We start from the raw sequence: 19545 nt of genomic DNA, 5'->3' as shown, positions 1-19545 counted from the left end.
AACCAACCCATCTAGTCCACCTCCTTCTGCTTGAGTCCTAGAAGGAGATGGAAAAGTTTGGGGAGTAGTCTCCGGCTAACCAAAAGGGCATTTTTTCATTCCTCAACCACTCTCAGGTACTCCAGACACAGACGATGACATCCGGACAGTCCTCCGGCCACTCCTCCCCCAGGGCTGATTATGAAATTCTGGGCACTTTGCACCTCACCCCGCTAGTAAGTACTCGGGCCTGAGGCCCCTCCCCAGAAGTATAAAGGCCGTAGCACCCGGCAGCTAAGCTCACTTGCCGGACTGGCGGGGCGTCAGAAACACACAGCCAACGCGTGGCCCCTCCAGGCTCTCCGCCGCGCTCCAGGCACAGCCGCGCAGAGTCCCGCCCAGCTCCGTGCGCTCCCCGCAGGCGTCCGCGCCCGCCGCCCAGCCCGAGCGCCCCCAGCTGGTTGTCGACGCTCGCAGCCGCGACAAGGATGGAGATGCGCGGTGCAGGTCGTGTCCCGGCGCTGCTGCTCTGCCTCGGTAAGCCTCTGCAGCCCTCTTCTCCCCGCTCCCGCGACCACTGCAGAGAAGACAAATATCGCCCACGGGCACTGTCACATAGACGAGTAGTGAGTTTTCCGCAAGGTTAAAGTGTACTCCATTTAAAAGGATGTCTCTGATGTGAGTCCGATATGATGAGTCCTCCCTATTTGGGAGGGTGTGCACGAATTAATATATCTCCTGGTGGCTGCTAACCAGAAGGCCGTTGTTTCGAATCCACCGGCCCTCCTTGGAAACTCTATGGAAGCACTTCTACTCTGCCTTGTAGGATGGTATGAGTCGGCAGCGGGTTTGGTTTTGGTTTTTATTAGTCAAAATAAAAAAACTGAAAACTTTTTCTTTCGAAAATTTGCTTAACCTAGAAATTAAAAGGCCTGGACGCACTGTTGAAATTTCATGTTTTGTTCTTTCTCTTTTTGGAGAGTAAGGTGTACAGACTAGGTGGGCTTTTGCTTCTCAGTCTTGCGCCAGTTTTCTAAAATCGAACATGATTTAGCTTCCCAGGGGCGGCTTGCGTGGGTGCCAGCATTGCTGGAGATTCAGACACTACGGAATGAAAACGTTGCGGGTACTTGGAGCAGGAGGGAGATGGCCAGGTCCCTGCGGTTTCTGCTGCCCTTGGCCTCCACGCCTCCCACCTTGTGTTACCGCCTCCTGCCCGCTCCGCGCAGCTAGCCCCCGGGGAGGCTGGTCCGGCGCTTTGCAGGTCCCGCTGCTAATTGCACCCTGTAGCCTGCAATCCCCGAGCATATTTTTTATGTCTGTCTTCCTATTTGAGATGTTTTAGTTCTCTAGTCTGTCATATAGGGTCGCTGTGAGTTGGCAGGAAACCCTGGTGGCGTAGTGGTTAAGAGCTACGGCTGCTAACCAAAAGGTCGGCAGTTCGAATCCCCCAGCCGCTCCTTGGAAATTCTACGGTGCAGTTCTACTTTGTCCTGTAAATAATAAAATGGTCGCTATAAGTCGGAATAGACTCGAGGGCAACGACAAGAAATTCTTGTAGACAGGAAAAAAAAAAAAAAAGATTCTTATGTAGCCTTTCTGGTTTAAAAAAAAAAAAATCACAACTCTCATTTCTTAAACTTCAAGAGGAATTTGGAGCCCTGGCAGTGCAAGAGTTAGGAATTGTGGTGCTAACCCAAAGGGAAACCATCCAGGAGCCCCTTGGGGAGAAAGACCTGATAATCCGCTACCATAAAGATAAAGGGTCGCTCTGAGTCGGAATCAACTCGAGGGCACTAGGTTTTGTGGGTTATGAAGATAAGTCTAGGAAACCCTATGGGGCAGCTCTACTCTGTCACAAGCGGTCGCTATGAGTCGAAATTGGCTCCAAAACACCTAGCAACAAGGTGAACATTTTAATAAGGAAGTAAAAGTCACCAGTCACACATTTTTTCTGGGGTTGCAGTGAACCGAATTCCCCTAACACACTAATTCTACCTGTGCAGGATGTGACAGTTAAATTATTATTTTGACACACCTTATCTCGGGGGTTGGGAGACCTAATGAAATGCATACCGTGCATAGTTGCAACCTAGGCATCCAATTTCGGGAACATAGATGGATCTGAGGTTTCTACCCAAACCAAGCTAAGAATGACTTAGAAGATTCTCAGGGAATAATGTGGCTTTTCCATTTTCGTTTTGAAACTTCTGTGAGAAAAATAAAAATTAGAAAGTTGACAGTCTTCCTCAAGTTAGAAATTAACCCAAAGGTCAGAATGATTTAGCATTTTTTTTTCCCACCTGTATGGTTGCATCTGAACAATGCAAATGTCTGTTCTGAGCATCTCATTGAATATTCAAATATGAGACTTTAAGAGCCTCTAGTCTATGAATAACCTGGTTACTACCCACTTAGTGTGTGTTTTTGTTGTCATGAAAGTGCTTAACTCCTTTATTGCATTACTTAATTATAGTTTGCCTATTTCCTCAGCTGCCAAGCCCATTTCCAAATGAGCTAGGTCAGTTTCTGTTTTCCCAGTTTGTTTAGATATTTCTCTGCCACTGCTAAAGTTCCTGCTTGAAATTCTGTATCACATCCCCACACTCTATTCAGGTATGCAAGTTCAATAGTCTTATTCCCAAGGACATGCTGTTATTCCTGAAATTGCCTTTCCTTTCCCTCCCCCAAGCAAAAGTTTACCTAGAAATACTTTTCCAAAATGTTTGGCCTTCAAAAGGAGGAGTTTTTATTTTAGGTTTCAGCTAATATTTTTTTATTGTTGACCTGGTAGCTTTTTGTGGAATTCATAAGTATTTATAATTGTGGAAAAAATTTAGACACTTCAGTTCCACCCTCCACCCCCAACACAGGCAGATTTATACACACACACACACACACACACACACACACTCTCTCTCTCTCTCTCTCTAATTTGGTCATTTAAAATATTTCTTAATATTTGATATTGATGTTCTTTGCTTTATGGATTAGAAACTATGACCCAATATCACATAGTAAAGCCAGGCCAAACAGAGAGTCCATACTTGTGTTTGCTAGCACTTTTATCCTACTGAACATTGAATGAAAGGGTTGAGGTATACCATACTAGATAACACATTTCTAAATAAGCTACAATTTTAGAGCTGAATTATTTCTAATCTTGTAGAGAAGAGGAGAAATGTTTATCTTGAGCTCTGCAGTTTTATGGGCAAAGAAAAAGATCCTCATGTAGGGTTTAAAACAAAACAAAACAAAAGTCACTTCTCCCCAATTCCTTAAACTTCAAGAGGAATTTGGAGCTGTGTATGAATATTTTAATAAGGAAGTAAAAGTCACCAGTCGCACATTCTTTCAATCTGAAATCAAACGTTTTCATTGTTGCCCATGAATGCCACAGAGTGTCCAAACAGGTTGTTTCGAACATGTTCCTGAGTGATGTTTCCAAGACAATATTAAAAAAAAAAAAGATACAGTTGACTTGCCTTAGGTCTTGTCTGTTGACCCTGAGAGTTTATGAGCTACCTGAGTCTTGGCACAACCTGATAGGACACATCAGAGGCAGAAAACACGATGACAGGATTCTCCTGTTTGTATTTTGACTCCAGCATCCGCCTTCTGCATTGGCTTGCCGTGTGAGCATGTTGGGTAATTGGGTGTCTGCTTCAGCACAGGGGCCCAAATCCAGGAGGTAAGAAGAGCACTAACCATTACCAAATGCCTACTGTGTGCCAACCATGTTGTGTGTTAGGTGCTTTCCATCCATTACCTTGCTTCTGCCTTAAAATAACTGCATGAGGTAGGTTATGATTAACCCAGTTTGGCAAATGAAGAAACTGAGGCTCAGTGAAACAAAATACTTTACAAGAACTTAGAGAGTAAACAGTAGGGTGCCCAGAGGGTCTCAGGGTTATCCGGAGCAAAATAAAAATACCAGGTTTAACAGGGAAGTTCCAGAGCAGGCCAGGGGCTGCCCCAGGGCTTAGAGACTGTTACGGAAACAGGCGCCTGTGCAGAAAGGGGCCTGCTGACTCCTCTACGATCTCACTTAAAATCAGACACAGAAAACTTGTGACTCTTTGGCTAGGCAAAAATATGTTGAATTTTTATTTAACATATATTCATCATTTTTAATCAACACAGTTGCCAGGATATGATTTTTCTTACACTCATTAACGTCAGTTTACTGAGGCCTTTATTTCTATATTTGCCAAGATGTATGGTAAGTAAGGAGCCCTCGTGGCGCAGTGGTTAAGAGCTCAGCTGCTAACCAAAAGGTTGGCAGCTCGAATCCACCAGTCGATTCTTGGAAACCCTGTAGGGCAATTCTACTCTCATATAGGGTCCCTATGAGTCAGAATCCACTAGACGGCAAAGGGTTTGGTTTTTGGGTTTTAAATTAAGTGATCGATTTTTTTTTTTTTTTTTTGATCAAGGAGAAGGTGTCATATCTTTTTATACTCTGGATCGTAGGTTTTTTAGGTATCCCTTTTATTGTATATTGAGTATAGTATTGGTAAGTGACTAATTTGGAATCTATAGCCCATTTCTGTTAACAGAAAAAAAAGACTTCCCTTGGTTAAAAAAAAAAAAAGTATAGTACTCACATAGTCACTTTGGGAAATTTGAATTTGAATGTTCTCTGTCCATCTTTGCATAAGAATCTCCCATTTCCTGGTTAATGGCACCCAAGAGATGCAAATGCCAAGTAAGAAATCCTCTTCAAAAAAAAATTAAATTGTGGTTTCCTCACCTGTCAAATAGGCCTATGCAAAGAGCCTAATTAATATGGCTGTAACTGCTGTTGAGAACATTCCACTGGGAGACAATGGGAAATCTCCCCGAAGCTGTAATAGGAAAGCTCCTTAGGGAGGTGTAGCCTGACAGCTGTAGCCTTGATATGGCCATTCCAGAACCTTAGAAAAAATGAAGCAATGCAACAGACTCCGGTGTCCTCTGGCAATGCAGTTAATGTAAGACTGAGGTGTCTGGTTACAAAGCAAATAAATGTTGAGTGACTTTGTAGGTTAAAGTAATGGCTTAATTAACCAGGATACTATTTATAATCTAGGGAATGATTTGATAATTGTCCAGAAAAAAAAAAATTAACATTTTTATTTCTTAGGTCAAATGCTCTCAATATTAATTTTGCATGAAAGTGAGATAAATGCAAACCCTCTTGAAAATCCTTAGCACAGGAGGAAATGCTCTTTCTCTCTGTCTCATTTGTGTGTGTGTCTGTGTGTGTGTAAAGAGATACATGTTGAACTTTATAATCTTTAAATTAAGAGGCATAGATTTTGTAAACAACACAGATTTCATACCTCAGTTATTTTATTTCTTACTTTCATAAAAAATTTATTCCTCTCTGAGCCTCAGTTTTCTTATCTGTAAAATAGAAATCATAATATCTAACTTGTTAGGTTATTGTATATGGACCTAATAGATGGATGGGATGATATTAGTGCCCGGTGGATTTGAACTGCTGACCTTTTTGGTTAGCAACCAAATGTTTAACTACTGTGCCCCCAGGGCTCCAGGGTTCTATCAAACTCTCAGTAACTATTTGTTGGGTGGATGATATGATTTGTCCTTTATTCAGAGTTCTCACCGCTGTGTGTGTGCGCGTTTTTTTTTTTTTTTTAATTGTGCTTTAGGTGAAAATTTCACCAGTGTATCTTGACTCAACCAGCTGTTCTTTAAAATTTTGAAAATTCAATTTGTTGTTTCTGATAAATTCTAGTAATTTTCTACCCTCTTTCTCCCATTTGTATCTCTTAACACAATGTGCATTTTCTGATGGGGTGTGTGTGTGTTATGAGAGAGAGAGACAGAGACAGAGAAAAAGAGAGGTAGAGAGAGGGAGAGAAATTACTGAGCAGTGATATGACTGAATGATGAACTGTAAATGGGAGAAAGAGAAGTATTGTGTTAGAAATGAAAGGAACTTTAAGAGTAATCTAATCTAAATTCCATCTCCCCCTCCACCTTACCCCTAGGTATCTGTTTTTAGAGATAAGGAAATTGTATCTGAGTTAGAACTGGATTCCATAGCTCATAAATCTAATATAGTGTTTCTCAGTCTGGCTGCTTTTGCCATTATGGGCTGAATAATTCTTTAAGAGGGTTGTCTTATGTATTGCAGAATGTTTATCTGCAACCCTGGCCTCTACCCTCTAGATGTGAGTAGCACCTCCAGTTGTGACAATCAAAAATGTCTCTAGACTTTGGCAAATGTTCCTGATGGCAAAATTACCCCTGGCTGAGATCCACTGGCCTGATGTATTTTTCATATCTACAACACATTGCACCCCCCATAATCCATAATTTGGATAATTAATGTTTGAGTTACGAAGACAAATAAAATTAATATTAATGATAAGCTGGATGCAAATATAAAACCAATGCTAGTGTTAAAAAAAAATTAGCTTAATAACTTCTTTATTTCAGATTTTAGCATCATTTGCACTTGATAATGATGAATAAAGTATTTACAATGGAGTCACTCATACTCTTCAATCATTGTGTTGCTGATCTGCTCTCTTGGCTCCCACAGCACTGAACCTTCTTTTTTCTTCAATTTATTTTTCTCTTTCCTTGTACATTTCTGTCTACTCCCTACTGCCTATTTTCCAAAGTTCTGTTATTTCCTATTCCATACTATTTCCCTTGGAATATCTGAATGGTTTTCATGTCTTAAAGGTCATATCTCCTTATATCTTCATAAGACTTTCAAATTGACTTAATCAACTCCATTATTATTGCTTTCCTCAATATCTATACTCCCAACTACCTCATGAATATAAATAGGTGATATATGAGCATCAAACTCAAATTTGCTTGCTCATTATGTCCTCCCTTCATATCTAATAACTGCAAATGCCACCACAAACCAGCTGTCCTATCTGTTTTCTTTTCTTTTAATGACACCACCATCCTTGGTGTTTTCTGGTCAGAAATTCATCATCGATGAATTCTTTCCTTTTCTTACCACCCCCAAGGGTGTAGCCCCATTAACTCTATTTGGGGCAGGAACTATGTCTTATTCATTGGGTTTTCTTTATTTCTTTTTTTTATTGTGCTTTAGGTGAAAGTTTACAGCCCAAGTTAATTTCTCAGTCAAAAATCTATACACATATTGTTTTGTGACATTGGTTGCAATCCCCACAATATGACAGCACTCTCCCCCTTTCCAACCCCGGTTCCCTGTGTCCATTCATCCAGTTCCTGTCCCTTCCTGACTTCTCATCCCACTTTTGGACTGGAGCTGCCCATTTGGTCTCGCATATCTAACTGAATTATGATTTAACACTTTTGACGTAGTGGTTAAGAGTTCAGCTGCTAACCAAAAGGTTGGCAGTTTGAATCCACCAGGCACTCCTTGGAAACCAATGGGGCAGTCCTACTCTGTCTTGTAGGGTCGCTATGAGTAGGAATTGACTCAAGGGCAATGGATTTTTTTTTTTTTTAATTAAAACTGAGGAGTATAATTTAATATCTATGAATTAAAAATGTGGCATACTAAATCTTTTCTTGCCACTTGACAAGGAAGATTTTATGGCTCTATTTTAATTTGAAATTAAAAGAAATACTTATTTGTATCCTTTATTATTTCAACCGCTGGTTTCATGCTGTTTTATCTCAAGTAATTATAGCTGATTTTTATATTCGTCTTTTAATGAAGCTTAAAGATTGATATTGAAAAAGTATGTAGGAAGAAAATGATAACTTTTTTTACACATGCTTATATGTATTTTATTCTCTGAAACGTAGGCTGTTACTGTACAGAGCTGATAGTAGTTCTCAGTATATGATGTGATAAGGATTTTATAGTTATTATAACCAAAGTGAAGCAAGGCATTACATATTAGTGAGATTTAACTTTGAACAAAAAGACACCTGAAAAAGACGAAGGCATATTCACTTCCTGAAAGTATACAAGACCTAAAAAGCCTACGGTGTTACAAACAAATCCTTAAATTACAGATGCCCGTGGAAAAAGATGGAAAACTAACAGTCCTTGTGTAGGTTGGCATGTGACCACAGCAAAAGTATGAACAAAGTGGATTTTGCTATCTGTTTGGGCTGGACAGATCCTGTGATTCATTGTGAGTTTGCTGCTCTGCTCTGAATATTTTAAAAGGTTCAACTGGGAAAATCCAATGCATTCCTTTCATTCTGTAACCTATTTCATATGATTGTGGATCATTTTTATTTGCTCGATTGCTTTCCAGGAGACTATTTAATCCTGAGGGAGCCCTGGTGGCCTAGTGGTTAAGAGCTTGGCTGCTAACCAAAAGGTTGGCAGTTCGGATTCATCAATCATTCAAGGGAGATCTTATGGGGACAGTTCTGCTCTGTCCTGTAGGGTCGCTATGAGTCAGAATTGACTCGATGACAACGGGTATTTACTCATGAGAGTTGCAATTGATTTTGCTGACTTGGCTGGATCAGCCAGTCACTGAATCCCCAGCCTCCTCTCTGTCAGTCTCCTTCTAGATGAACCTCTCAGTGTGGCCACTAAGAAGCAAGGTCAAAAGATAACATATGTGATAAATAAGGACTTTTTCTGCACCTGACATTCTGCCTGACTATTGAGCAAGCACTTCTTAGTGCTCCAGGGCCCACAATATTCAGGGCTCCCTCCGTTCCGGTGATGGTACTCAACCTCTCCCACGTACTGCCCCAACCAACGTTGTGTAAGGGTATAGGCTTGGCCCTGACTCACAGGGAAGAGATGATTTGTATCCTGTGAATCACTGGCACCACTTCCTGCTGGCACACTTGAGATTTCACTGAAACACGACCTCTGAAAGATGAAGGTACAGAGATGAATAGGTGAGCTTCAGGTTCCTAAAACCCGTCTGGAAATTTGTCAGAAAGCAAGGGCTCTCAAGGAATTTTGATTTTTATAGCAGCATTGGAAGAGAAGTTCCAACTACCAGTTTTCAATTTACAGGTCAATCTACCTCATATGGCCTCGCACAGAGCCCTTCTCTGTCTCAGTTACTCTTGTGGAACTTGCCACCAGATCTGTTTTTTGCCACACTGATGCCATCCAAAATCTTTAGCATCATAGTGAATTATCACAGCAGGGATCCTTGGTTGAGGATCAAAAACTCAAATACAATGTTTGCAGTTGGATCATAAAGAGACCATTCAAATAACACTAAAGACGTGAAAAAATGGAAAGATTAAGGAAATGTGTGAATAAGACTTTCGCATCTATTCCATCTCTATTGGATTTTATAATAATGAGTTCTGACTCTTAAGGGTAATAATAGGGTGGTGGATATCAGAGTCTTCCAATGATGGACACATTCAATCATTAGATCACCCCCACTTCTCTACCCCAGTTTGCAAGGGCCTGGGACCGAGGTAAGGTGGAGGGAAGCTTGAGACCAAGGTTTTAAAGCAATAGAACTGTGCATATGGACACACAACTTAGAACTAATTTTGCTGTTTTATTGACTGCATACATTCAGTTTAAATGCTTTCCTTTGAGAAGAACATTTAAAAGTATTTGCAATTTCATCTGTAAAATATTCAGCTGCTGGATTAATGCAGCAAGTCTCATAGAAACCATCCCCACTAATGGACTGTATCCAAGGGAGCGTCGAAGATAAGGAAAGCACACGGAGGCACACCCTAGAGTGAACATTCCTTAATTAACAAATATTTCACCTCTGGCCTGAACAACTGGAACAAAGTTTCCTACAGTGGAAAAACCAATAACCACTACTAAAAACTTAACAACAACAAGACAAAGAAGCAACACCCCAAAACAATTAGCTATATTCTATAATAGTCAAGTGATTCCAAACTGGAAAGGCTGGTCTATGGCTTCATCAAAGGATAGAGAAATAGCTTTAAATGTGCATTTTCTCCCTGGCTGACCCTTTCCTAGTGGGAGAGTTGATAATATCTCCTCCAAAACTTTCCTCAATTGAAGAAGCATAGGGGAACCAGAATGCCAAAAATGCAAAATAATATAGTTAGTACTCCAGTTTGTATTTGAGCAGTCTAGATAAGCTAAGGGATTGTTGGGTGACACAAACAGTTAAAGTACTAGGCTGCAAACTGAATGGTTGGAGATTTGAGTCCACCCAGAGGTGCCTGTGAAGAAAGGCTTGGTGATCTACCTCCAAAATTTCAGCCACTGAAAACCCTACGGAGCATAGATCTACTCTGACACACTCGGGATCGTCAGAGTCAACTGGATGGCAATTTTTTTTTTCCTTAATTTTTTTTTTTTTTAATAAGTTATAGGGTTTAATTCTTCAGTAGTGAAAATGCATAGTAAAATTATATTGAGAAGTAGAACAAAATTGGCTTGGATGAAAATTTAGCTCATCTGTAAAAAAGCTATGTGTAAAATAGTCTTTTTCAACTGTTCAACGAATAAGTGAAATAAAGACTTTAGCCATTTTTTGTCTTTTAAGAAAGATAATTTTTTTTTTTTCAATATCTGTAAGAGCAATTGAAACAGCATTTACACTGCAGGAAACACATGGAGTGGGGAGGAGATAGTTGTAAACCTTGCAAGAAAACAGTATCTTCAAATCATTGAAAGATTATCAGACTTAATGTCAAAAGATAGATTCCTAGTTCTTGCATTAGATGTGTGACCTTGGACAAGGCATTTCATTTAGCTGCACTCACGTTATTTGGAGCTAATAATTATTTCACAAGTTTGTTATAAATGTCAAGTTCAAAGCATAAAAATATAAACCATGATGCTGATAGGTAATTTAGTTTTTGGTACCAAAGAATACACAATCTGCTTAACAGATACAAACCTCCTGTAATTGAGAAAAAAAAAAAAAAATCCTCATATTACATGAATTAAATCATTCTTTAAAATACTAAATTACAAAGAAATGCATAATGTTATAGACCAGTAGAGGGCACTACCCACATATAGTGCTAAAACTAGAGGCTGGAGGTTGAAGTATTACACTATTGACACCTAAAGGAACGCTTATGGAAAGGCTCTTGTATGTCAACTACTTCAGAAAAATACCGTTTTGTTCAAGTCTCCCCACAACAGTGTATGGTAGGGAAAACTGAGATCCTGGGAAATTAATTAATTTGTCCAAAATCTCATTGTTTAAATTTTCTCACAGGATTGCTTTTCCGCCATATTTTGTGCCTCCCTACGGGGTTAAATGGAGCCCTGGTGGTGTAGTGGTTAAGAGCTCAGGTACTAACCAAAAAGTCAGCAGTTTGATTCCTCCAGCTGCTCCTTGGAAACCCTATGGGGCAGTTCTGCTTCGTCCTATAGGGTTGCTATAAGTCAGAATCGACTCGACTGGCAACAGGTTTTTCAGTTTTATGGGTTTAAATACTCTGCTCCAACTATCGTTACTCTAGCTTGTTCTGCATAATGTCCATTATGCTATATAGTATTATTGCCTATTCCCAAATTTTATAATGTGGCCCATTAACAACATAGTTAGGAACCACTGGGAAAGTTACTTAAACTCCTTATGCCTCAGCTTTCTCATATGTCCAGGAGGGCTAATAATAGCATCTTCCTCAAAGAGTCAATGAGATAATACAGATAAGGCAGGTGTAACTGTACCTGGTACAAAATAAGTATTCAAGAAATATTAGTTGCTGCTAACTACCACCACCATCACCACGCCACAGTTAAACCAAAACCAAACCCGTTGCCATCGAGTCAATTCCAACTCATAGTGACCCTACAGAATAGAGTAGAACTGCCCCATAGGTTTCCAAGGAGCGCCTAGTGGATTCGAACTGCCAACCTTTTGGTTAGCAGCTGAATTCTTAACTGCTATGCCACCAGGGTTTCCACCACCATTGGTATTTATTATATAAGAGTTACCTACTCATAGACTGGAAAGAGTGACTGAACTGCAAATATTGGATGCTTAAACAGAAGAGGTTAAACTCTTAAGTAAACATGTGTGCTGTTAAAAGGGCTCCTCTTATCATGCTGTCTAAGGAACTCAGAAGCTGCTTGAGTCATTCTGATGCCTGTTTTTCTACATTTATCTTTTCATTGGAGACAAGTGATGAAACATCTTGCTCAAACTCTCAATATGCTTACAGAACCTGGATTCTAGGGCTCAGTGTCGTGCATCGAGCATGGGTGTTCCTTCCCATATTAGATATGATATGTTCTGGATTTACCTAGATTAAATTTCATTAACTGAAATCTAGTTGAGTATGTAATACAGTGCAAAGGGTAATTTAGGCACTTAAATCAACTAATGAATACATCTTAGGCTGAACTTCCTGTTTAGTTGCTACCATGAGTGGAACTTGATTTTTATTGGAAGTCTTTTCTTCTTTTTTTTTTTTTTAAATGAGGAAGTCTGCCTTGGAGCATCACTCTGAACACATCGTTTGAGGGGAATAAAACAGCAGCACCTCTCAAAATTAAACCAAAAGAACCAAACCCACTGCCCTCGAGTCATTCCAACTCATATCGACTGTCTAGGAGAGAGTAGAACTGCCCCGTGGAGTTTCCAAGGAGCGCCTGGTGGATTCGAACTGCCAACCTTTTGGTTAGCAGCCGTAGCACTTAACCACTATGCCACCAGGCTTTCCTTCTCAAAATTAGGTCTTCAAAAAGACAACTTGGAGACCTTTAGAAAAGGTCAGTTCTGTAGCTGTGACTATAATGTCAATACATTCATTTATTCTTGGACTGAGGAACCAGGGACTCATTCATTTACTATTAAATGCCTGTTCCCATTAATTCTTTTCTTTTATGGCTTTGATGAATTTATACCCTCAAAATAATTAAAACAAATCTATAAATACTGCAGTTATATACAAATATAATCAAGGTTTCTTTTCCTGAAACATTAATGACATATTTTGATCTTCCCCCATAAATAGGTTTCCATCTTCTCCAAGCAGTTCTGAGCACAACTGTGATCCCATCATGCATCCCAGGAGAGTCTGACGATAACTGCACAGCTTTAGGTAAACCCAACTTTGTCAAGGTTGCATCAAAGGATTACACATTTTTTTACAGCACAGTAAACTCAAAGACCGTAAATATGTGACACTGGGAGAAAGAAAAAAGGAAAAATAGCTGTTGTAATAACAAAATAATTTTTTACCCCTCATGGGGACTAGGGAAATTATGTAAAGGAAAATCTGGTGGGAGAGGGACTAGGCACCTAGTTATATACAAAGATTTGATCTTAAATGGATAGGGAACCAAGAAAGTAAGATTGTTTTTGGCCATTCACTGGAAACTTGCTGTGACATGATCGTTAGCAGTTACACAGATGACCTGGATATCTGGCAAGGCAAAAATATGTAAACTTTGTACACAGTAAATACTCATTTTTTGCTAAGGGGAACAAATCAGGTCATTTTTCTTCCAGTGTTCACATTGTTCATTTCAAAAATATTGAGTACTTAATACATGCCAAAGGGCCCTGGTGGTGCAGTGGTTAAAAACTTGGCTGCTAACAAAAAGGTCAACAGTTCAAATTCAACAGCCGCTTCCTTGGAAACACTATGGGGCAGTTCTACTCTGTCCTATAGGTCGCTATGAGTTGGAATCAACTCAGTGGCAATGGGTTTGGGTTTTTTGTTTGTTTTTTTAATACATGCCAAACATTATCCTTAGGCCTGGGGGATATAGAGATAAGTAAAACATAATCTTTTTTTCTCAAGGACCCCATACCAACCAACCAGTTGCTCTTGAGTTGATTCCAACTCACAGTGACACCATGTGTTTCAGAGTAGAAATTTTTCCTTGGGTTATCAATGGCTGTGATCTTTTGCAAGTAGATTGCCAGGCCTTTCTTCCAAGGCACCCCTGGGTGAATTTGAACTGCCAACCTCATGGAGCCCCAGTGGACTCTAAATGTGGCCCAAGGAAGATCTGCTTTATATTTAATCTGAGGTAGTGAGTTGAGAGTTACCTTGAGGAACTAGGATATTTTCCATAACAATTTCACTTTCTCTCTTGTCCTTCATCATCACTGGGCTTTCTGGAGGTTTTGTCTGCCACCTCTCTTGCTTTCTTTTTTTGTTGTTGTTATTTGAGCAAAAGTATTATAATCAAATGCTGTTTTTTGGTTATTTCATATGTATCCTTCACATTTTAGTAGCTAAAACATTCAAATGGAAAATTTAAATGTAGGTTACAACACTGTTTCTGATGAGGCTTGTTTTTTTTCATGGTTACATTTGCCTGATATTTCTAACTCAGGGTTTGCCTAGTTAATGTCAGGCATTATTATTAGAGATGTTGTAGACCTTGATTGACTCCTTTGATGGCAACCTCAGAAATTTGGGAATGCACACCAAAACAAGTCTTACTGGCTTAAAAACTCACCATAAAATTCAGGTGTCTTGAATTAACTGATGGTTTCAGCTTGCAGTTTGCTTTTGGAGTGATGAGTTTCAGAATTATTTTGAGATTGGAAAAATCTAGACAACCTTTGTGTGGAAAAGTAATGAATATCTACTTTGGAGGGTAATGCTTTTTTTTTTTTAGATGTGCACCCTAAAGCTTACTCCTCCTATTCTTAAAGATTTTGAGAATTAAATCCCCAGGTTTTATTTTGTTTTGTTTAGTCTCTTCGACATTTTCCTTTTGGGTCAGATGTTTGTTTATTGGTCTAACCAGCTGCTGTGGAGTCAATGCCGACTCATGTGGAGCTCATGTATGTCCGAGTTGAACTCTGCCCCATGGCGTTTTAAGTGGCCAATGTTTTGGAAATAGATTGCTAGGCTGTTCTTCCAGGGTGCCTCTGAGTGGACTTGAGCTTCCAACCTTTCAGTTAGCAGCTGAGCGCATTAACCGTTGGTTCTACCCAGGGAGTCCTTATTGGTCTAGGGAGAGTAACTTCCTACTCCTGGAAATTCTCTCCAACTGATTGGCATATGACATACTTTCTTAAAGTAGTTCAGTGGTTACTATTATGAAAGGGTGATTAATGCTTCAAAAAAGGCAACAGAATGTATTCAACTGTCCACTTCCTTCACAGTTCAGACAGAAGACAATCCCCGGGTTGCTCAGGTATCAATAACAAAGTGCGGCTCCGACATGAATGGCTACTGTTTGCATGGACACTGCATCTTCCTGGTGAACATGAATGAGCATTACTGCAGGTAATATGCCATCCCCTACAAAAAAGAGAGTGTTAAAAAAAACCCTATATTTTTCTCTCTCTTTTATCTTTTGAAGTCACCCTATACTTCCACGGGCTTTTAGGATGCAGTTTCTATGTACTATTAGAAACTTTATTAAGTCAGTTTTTTAAGTGAAGGAACAAATAGTTTTCAGTTGTAGACTTATTTCAGGAGTGTAAGGGGAAGACTTCACATACCTCCCTCCCACACTGACATCTCTTTTCATTGGACTTCTATCTAAGTCATTGTTTTAAGAATTCATCCCACTAATTAAGGCAAAAAAAACACCCCAAACCTACAGACAGAACTTATAAAAACACTATTCTAGATTGTCAGCCACCCTGGCAGCTGAACTAGATCTTTTTAAAGCCACATTATATGTAGCCTGAGTGGCATGTGGAGCTCTTTCATCAACGCTGGCCCAGCCCTTAGGTCACCCTTTGAATTCATCCTTACTACTTTTGGTAAACCTTGTTGATTTCTTGCATGGTAGTGTGAAATTAGTTCTTATAAAACTAATTCATAACCATGATTTTGTTCCTAAATAATTGGTTTTTCTCTTGCATTTTCCTTTAGGTGTGATGTGGGATACACTGGTGTCCGATGCGAACACTTCTTTTTAACCGTCCACCAACCCTTGAGCAAAGAATATGTGGCTTTGACTGTGATTCTTACTATTTTTTTTCTTGTCACGGTTGCAGGTTCCCTATACTACTTCTGCAGATGGTAAGATAGTGGTATTTTTACACTCTGCTTATAAATTACTTTCATACAATACATCTTCCACACACAAAACAAAACAAACACACTGCTGCTGAGCAGATCCCAACTCATAGCGACTATATAGGACAGAGCTGAACTGCCCCATAGGGTTTCTAAGGAGCGTCTGATGGATTCAAACTGCCAACCTTTTGGTTAGCAGCAGTAGCCCTTAACCACTATGCCAACAGGTTTTCACACGCACACATAAAAAAGACCTATAAATTGGGTACAAATAAGGACAAAGTATTATTTAGGGCAAAAATAGAATCTGCACTGATGATATTTACAAAGATGTACTAGAGACAGAATATCAGGATTTGATTCTATTACTAGCTCTATCACTTACTATCTGTGACCTTATGCAAGTCAAACTTGGAATCTTAGTTCCTTCCTCTAAAAAAGAAGATAAAAATTCTTCTTACTAATTATAGGATGTGATAATGTATGTGAAAGTAACCATTGGCATGATGCTAATGTTATATTTAGCTACCTATATTTAATTTATTAGAACCTTATTTTGTATTCCACCACGGCACTGGGTTTACCTGTCTGTCAGTTTGTTATACTGTGATAGCTTATGTGTTGCTATGATGCTGGAAGTTATGCCACCCTGTATTTCAAATACCAACAGGGTCACTCATAGTTTTAGTGGACCTTTCAAACCAAGACAGACCAGGAAGAAAGGCCTAGAGATCTACTTCCAAAAATTAGCCAATAAAAACCTTATGGATATCAATGGAACATTGTCCAATATAGTGCTGGAGAAAACAATCCCTAGAAGACAACATCATATTGGATAAAATACAGGGTCAGCAAAAACAAAACCCTCGATAAGATGGACTGACACAATAGCCATAACAATGGGCTCAAAGATAATAAAGATGGCACAGGACTGGGCCAAGTTTCATTCTGTTATACATAGGTCACCGTGAACTGCAGCCAACACAAGGGAACGAACAACAAATTTTGTATTACATAAAACATAGTTTTGTAAATTTAATCAAGAACTTAAAATTTAAGGCAGAGAGCCCTGATGGCACAGTGGTTAAGTGCCCAGACGCTAACTGAAAGATCGGTGATTCGAACTCACTAGCCGCTCTACAGGAAAAAGGGGTGGCAGTCTGCTTCCGTGAAGGTTAAAAACAGCCTAGGAAGTACTGTGGGCCAGTGCTACTCTGTCCCATAGGGTCTCTGTGAGTCAAAATCCACTCAATGGCACACAAAAACAAGTCTAGGCAATTATAAAATTACTGTTAAAAAATACTTCATATTAGCTCTCCCCCTAGAAGTCATATCCCATCCTCAGGTGCAGTAATGTCACTATGCTGATAAACTTAAAAAAAAGAGAGAGTGGACAGTGAAACTACTGACAGTACATCGGACTGGCAGTTTCTTAGAGCTAGAACCAGGGTATGGGAACCATGTGTAAATTAATGTCTTCATGAAATCCTTCTTATTTTGAAACTGGTACAAATTGTTCAGTCTGGATTTGAATGATTTTTTTTTTTTTTTCCTGGAAGTAGTACTTTTTTACTTTTGAATGTCTGAAAGTATGCTACTATTGTAAGATTAAATTTATTTTGCCCATGTTTGAGTCTAAGCATTAATCAAATGACAATGCCTTCCTGATTAGTTATAATCAAGAACTGGATATTGTTAAAACTGAAATACAATTGAAAGGTTTGAGTATAATCCTTTCCTTTATAGCTGGGAAAACTTAGACCTAGACAGGTAAATTGACACGTCCCAGGTCATATAGTTCACAAGTGGCGGGGCAGAAGCATAGGCATTATGCCCTCAAGGCCCCATGCCTCCTATTTTAAATGGTCAAAAACTAGATTTAAAATATTAGGAACATAGCTTAAGAAATGGTAGTAATGAAGATTCTGAGTTCTGATAAATCTGTGTTTAAAATCCTAGCTGTGAGACCTTGGGCGAGTTACTTAAACCATTTGTCCTTCACTTTCTTCATCTGTAAAATAAGGATAATAATGGTAAACGTGAGGATAAAATTAATGATGCATGTACAACACTTAGAACATAGCCAATGCCCAATAGATATTAGCTATTTTAGTTTTGATTGGTGATAACACTATATCAATGTGATGGATAGAAAATAGTAATATAGTGTTTCCTAATCTAGTGTAATATTCAAGATACTAGTTTCTTAGATCATAACAAAATGGAGAGAGAGGGACAGAACGAAAAGAGAGTAGAGGACAGGGAAAAGACGGAAAGAGAAAAGAAAAACTCAAGTGTAATCATGTGCCGTTCTTGTAAAACTTCACAGTATTCATTTTCACGTTAAAGACTCTGAAAAAGTCCTGTAGTCAAGAAGTTCCTTTAATGATGTTTCACTGTTTCCTCCCAGTATTACTTGGCTACGGGCCATATCCCTTCCAAACCCAAAACTCATTGCCGTCGAGTCAATTCTGACTCATAGCAACCTTATAGGACAGGATAGAACTACCCCATAGGGTTTCCAAGGCTGTAATCTTTACAGAAGCTGACTGCCACATCTTTCCTCCACGGAGCAGCTGGTGGGTTCCAGTTACTGGCCTTTTGGTTAGCAGCAGAGCCTTAACCACTGCACTACCAGTGTTCCTTGACATATCCCTTATACCAAAAATCAAAACCAAACCAGGGCCATCCAGTCGATTCCGACTCATAGTGACCCTATAGGACAGGGTAGAACTGCCCCATAGAGTTTCTAAGGAGCAGATTCAAACTGCCGACCTTTTGGTTAGCAGCCATAGCACTTAACCACTATGCCACCAGGGTTTCCATATCCTTTTTATTCCTTGTCCAACCTAAACCTATTCACTTTTGTCATTTTGGGAACACTATGCTAATGTATGGGACCCTGGTAGCAGTTCAAAATTCACCAGCTGCTCCTTGGAAATCCTATGGGGCAGTTCTACTCTGTCCTATAGGGTCACTATGAGTCAGAATTGACTCGAAGGCAACGGGTTTTAGTTTTTTCATGCTAATGTATCTTTTGGAACCCTGGTGGTGTAGTGGTTAAGAGCTTGGCTGCTAACCAAAAGGTTGGCACTTCAAATCCACCAGTCACTCCTTGGAAAACCCTATGGGGCAGTTCTACTCTGTCCCACAGTACTTGACTCAATGGCACCTGACAACCACAACAATAACAATGTATCTTTTGAGTCCATACATCTGTTTCTTTAGTTAACACAGTTTGTTTTTATTTACTACAATACTAATAGTTTGATTTTTTAATGTTTCTAGGTACAGAAATAGAAAAAGTAAAGAACCAAAGAAAGAATATGAAAGGGTGACCTCTGGGGATCCAACATTGCCACAAGTCTGAATGGTGCCATCAAGCTTATGGGCAGGGATGCATAGCATGCCTGGTTCGTTTTAATATTCCTATTTTATTAATAATATTTATGTTGGGTCATGTGTCAGGACAACACTGATGTATTTTTAATATACATGGAAATATTTTTTTTATTTTTCTTTTATTTTTGACAGACTGTTAATGTATAACGCACACAAAATATTTAATGTAGAAAGAAAATTTATATTTTTGTAAGAAATAATTTCCTGAGCTAAATACTTCATTGAAGGCTTCAAAGATTATATGCCTGCTTCACAGTGATTCTTGCTCAGGAGTGAACGATGCCCAAGTAATTGCTCAGGAATGTCAAC

At 39.4% G+C, this 19545-nt stretch overlaps 1 protein-coding gene across 1 annotated transcript; it reads left to right on the top strand.

Annotated features, from left to right (window-relative positions):
• The first annotated feature begins 215 nt into the window (after positions 1-215).
• EREG (epiregulin) lies at positions 216-19299 on the top strand. The gene is made up of 5 exons (XM_049886023.1): positions 216-516; positions 12853-12939; positions 14967-15090; positions 15688-15837; positions 19123-19299. Exons 1-5 carry the CDS (start codon positions 468-470, stop codon positions 19202-19204), a joined length of 492 nt encoding a protein of 163 aa, XP_049741980.1. The 5' UTR covers positions 216-467; the 3' UTR covers positions 19205-19299.
• Positions 19300-19545: the final 246 nt, after the last annotated feature.

This window comes from Elephas maximus, chromosome 5 (assembly GCF_024166365.1).
Source record: "Elephas maximus indicus isolate mEleMax1 chromosome 5, mEleMax1 primary haplotype, whole genome shotgun sequence".
Taxonomy (NCBI): Eukaryota; Metazoa; Chordata; class Mammalia; order Proboscidea; family Elephantidae; genus Elephas; species Elephas maximus.
Note: the sequence above shows the minus strand (reverse complement) of the source record. Positions and strands in the feature narration are given on the sequence as shown.

Bases quoted from the DNA above. Each gene is read 5' to 3' on its own strand.
- EREG (XM_049886023.1), top strand. From the start codon at position 468: ATGGAGATGCGCGGTGCAGGTCGTGTCCCGGCGCTGCTGCTCTGCCTC. The intron at 517-12,852 runs GTAAGCCTCTGC...CCCCATAAATAG, and splicing joins GGCGCTGCTGCTCTGCCTCG to GTTTCCATCTTCTCCAAGCA. The intron at 15,091-15,687 runs GTAATATGCCAT...ATTTTCCTTTAG, and splicing joins ATGAATGAGCATTACTGCAG to GTGTGATGTGGGATACACTG.